Source organism: Macadamia integrifolia, chromosome 9, assembly GCF_013358625.1.
Source record: "Macadamia integrifolia cultivar HAES 741 chromosome 9, SCU_Mint_v3, whole genome shotgun sequence".
Taxonomy (NCBI): Eukaryota; Viridiplantae; Streptophyta; class Magnoliopsida; order Proteales; family Proteaceae; genus Macadamia; species Macadamia integrifolia.
Window position 1 is genome coordinate 40,436,944 of NC_056565.1, and position 3,057 is coordinate 40,440,000.

The 3,057-nt window shown below is 35.1% G+C and overlaps 1 protein-coding gene across 1 annotated transcript in view; it reads right to left on the reverse strand.

The window, feature by feature from the left end:
- The window catches only part of LOC122090139 (seipin-1), a 7,495-nt gene continuing 4,438 nt past the window's right edge, over positions 1 to 3,057 (reverse strand). Inside the window, exon 2 of the mRNA XM_042659987.1 lies at positions 1 to 1,010. Coding sequence (XP_042515921.1) covers positions 318 to 1,010 — 693 coding nt within the window. The 3' untranslated portion in view covers positions 1 to 317. The remainder of the gene's footprint in view (positions 1,011 to 3,057) is intronic.

Sequence of the window (3,057 nt, forward strand, 5' to 3'; positions counted from 1 at the left end):
TATCCAATCCAACATTTTCTCATGTCCAATTTATTCACTGCAATCTATTTTCCTCTTGTAGGGTGATTAAACCACCCCCAAACATTCTCAGAAATCAACCATAGTTCAAGAACTCCACTGATATTACTTTATAAATTACAGACTTGCAACCAAAACCTATACCTTTGCAAGGATTCTAAAGTCACATTGCATAAATACAGGATAGATGTTCACTTCAAAAATGACTTAAAACCACTATACTATTATTCAAAAATAACAGATCTACAGTTAAAAAAACCACTCCAGAGAGTTCAGAAAGCTTCCACTGATCAACCAAGTTAACCACCAAGGCAAACAGATTCGGAATCAGTAAACCCACCAGAATCATCAATAACCTCACTCATATCTGCCCTGTGGACAGTAGTACCATAAGCCGAGGACCCAACATTTTCTGGCAAGACTACTCTGTGTGAAAACAATGGCCGTCGCCGCCTGCCCCGCTGCCATTTCCTTGATGTGTCTGATATCTCTCCAACTCCCCCAACTTGGGGTTGTGGAATGTTATCTACTACCACAGAGTGACCTCTTTGATTCTGGCCGATTAGTCCTGTTGGCGTAAACTTCGGAAAAACAAATGGTTTGAAGCAACAACCAAGAATTATAATAAGCATTATGTACACAGACAAGGAAGTCCATACGTAAAACGTAAATTTCCAATTGTAGACTAGTTCTTTTTGCCGAGGAAGATGAGAGTTCAGTATAAGCTCAGCTGTATACAGTTCTGGAGGAGAAGTTGTCCCAGCCCTAGGAATTAACTGTATTCTTATTGCCTCTGTCTGGGGTTTTCCTTCCTTGTGCTTCAATAATCCCACTGTGATCCTCTGTGTCTCTGTTGAAAAACCCAATAGTAAGGGTATGCCGAAAACAAAAGTACGTAGCAGTCGAATTGGTAGGCTTCTATAGTGAAGCATGCATGGCTGGCTGGATTTTGCTATTCTCTCTCCATTAGTAGATATGACCTCTGCAGTCAACTGATAATGGGATCAATGAATCAACAATGTTTTCTTAGAGATGGAAATTCAAATTTTGCAAATGGTTGCTTAACTAAATCAAGAACAGGAATGTAACAGATTCCAAATGTGTTTTGGCCAGCACAAGCCACACAAATTAAACTATCTATAAGCATTAATAACAAAACTACAATGAACAAGAACAGTTGAATCAAACTGAAGGTGTAAAAGGAAGATTTGTTAGTGTGGAAGAATGAAATCCAAAAGACTTGCAATAACCTTGATTTGACTTTGGATTGTGCATTATCCATAGTATAAATTCATCTTTGAGACACTTCAGCTAACCTTTGCCCATATTGCCACCAGACAAAAAGTGTTTTGAATTAAAACTTGATGTATAGCCATACTAAAACATACAAGCTCAATGTTGGGTATTAATTATTTAATTATCCAAAAAAAAAAAAAAAAAAAAATCCAAGCTCAATCTTGGTGGACTACTTTTATGCTCACAAAAAAAATTCAAACTTGAATTACAGTGGCACATGTCCAATATTCAAAACATTCCCTTCCATGTATCACAATAAACATCCTCTTCAAGATGAACTTTCATCTGGTAAACTGCAATATTATGGAATCAACCCCATGGTCAATTCACGATCGAAAACTTTATTGGCGCAAACCAAATAAATGATAAAATAATTTAGAGTCAGAATCATCAGTTGTATGGAGCAATGTCTTAATAAACTCCAGGCACATAATAATTTTCATAATTCATATGGCCCATTTAATCCACAAATACCTTTCAGGTGGTAGCCCCTTTGTAGAAGCGTCAACAATCATTTCCTCAATGCCAACATGTTCCATTGTTAATTGATGATTCTGAACACCTTTAACAAGGAAGAACCTTTTTTCTTTTTTCCCAATTTGTCAACTGACTAAGTATGTGGTTTTAGAGAAGAAAACTACCACAATATTGTCACAAAAGCTTCATATTGGCTTCTCAATATATGTTTGTGACAAAAAGCCTTAACGATAATGCATAAGAGACATCCTCATAGGATGCCACAGCTTTCATTTCCAAAATGGAAGAAATTGTCTTACTAGAATCTTTTCAATATTTGCACTGCGAAAAAAATACCAAGTCTCGTGAAGACATGAGCATACATTAAACTGCCCACTAAAGATGCATATGGCATATTTCTCAATAAGGTCACTATTTAGAAATATTGTTCTGACACACATCAAATGCAGCTCAAAATGAAAAATGTATTACTAGTGTTATGATGATTCATAAGGAATATTTTCTCGAAACACTTTTTGACTCTCAAGTATCTCCTAAAACCTCTTTGCTCAATACCAGTATCCTTATGAGGAACAATATGTTCATTAACAACTTTGTCTCGATGAAGTCACAGTTTATAAGATGATCCTTAATGAAAAACATGTAAAGGGATAGACCCTTCACTTCTAATGTGGGAGTAGCAATTGGAATGGGTAAAATTCTTTGAACTTTATGCTATGTAATTTTATACTCCCACTGTTGCTGCCATCCTTTAGAAGTTTGGCATTCTTAGATTCAACAAGTATGATGTACTGAAATCACTATGCTGAAATTAACAGATGCTATTCTTTAGCAGCGAACTAAAGCTTATTACAACCTGCTTGTGGGCTGGAATTGCAACTCACAATAGTCTATAACCTTAATGTCAAATTTAACCTACACTAATTTTCAACGACAAACTAATACTCACAAGTCACAACAACCTGTCTGTGGGCTAAAGCTCCAATTTGTAAAGATTTGTAACCTAAACAATAGGCATCTGACAAATTGAAAACTTTATACTAAGATTAACACATGCTAATCTTAAAAAAAAAAAAAAACAATGCTGACTTTAACCTATGTGAGCTAAAATTGGAAGTTGCAATTGTATGCATCTTAATCAATATGATTAGAATGAGTCACACTCAAATAAAAGAACTCCTTATATGTACGCCATAAGAATTCTCTACCTAAATGTTTATCATTCTTATCTTATTCTATATATATATATATATATATGAACATTAC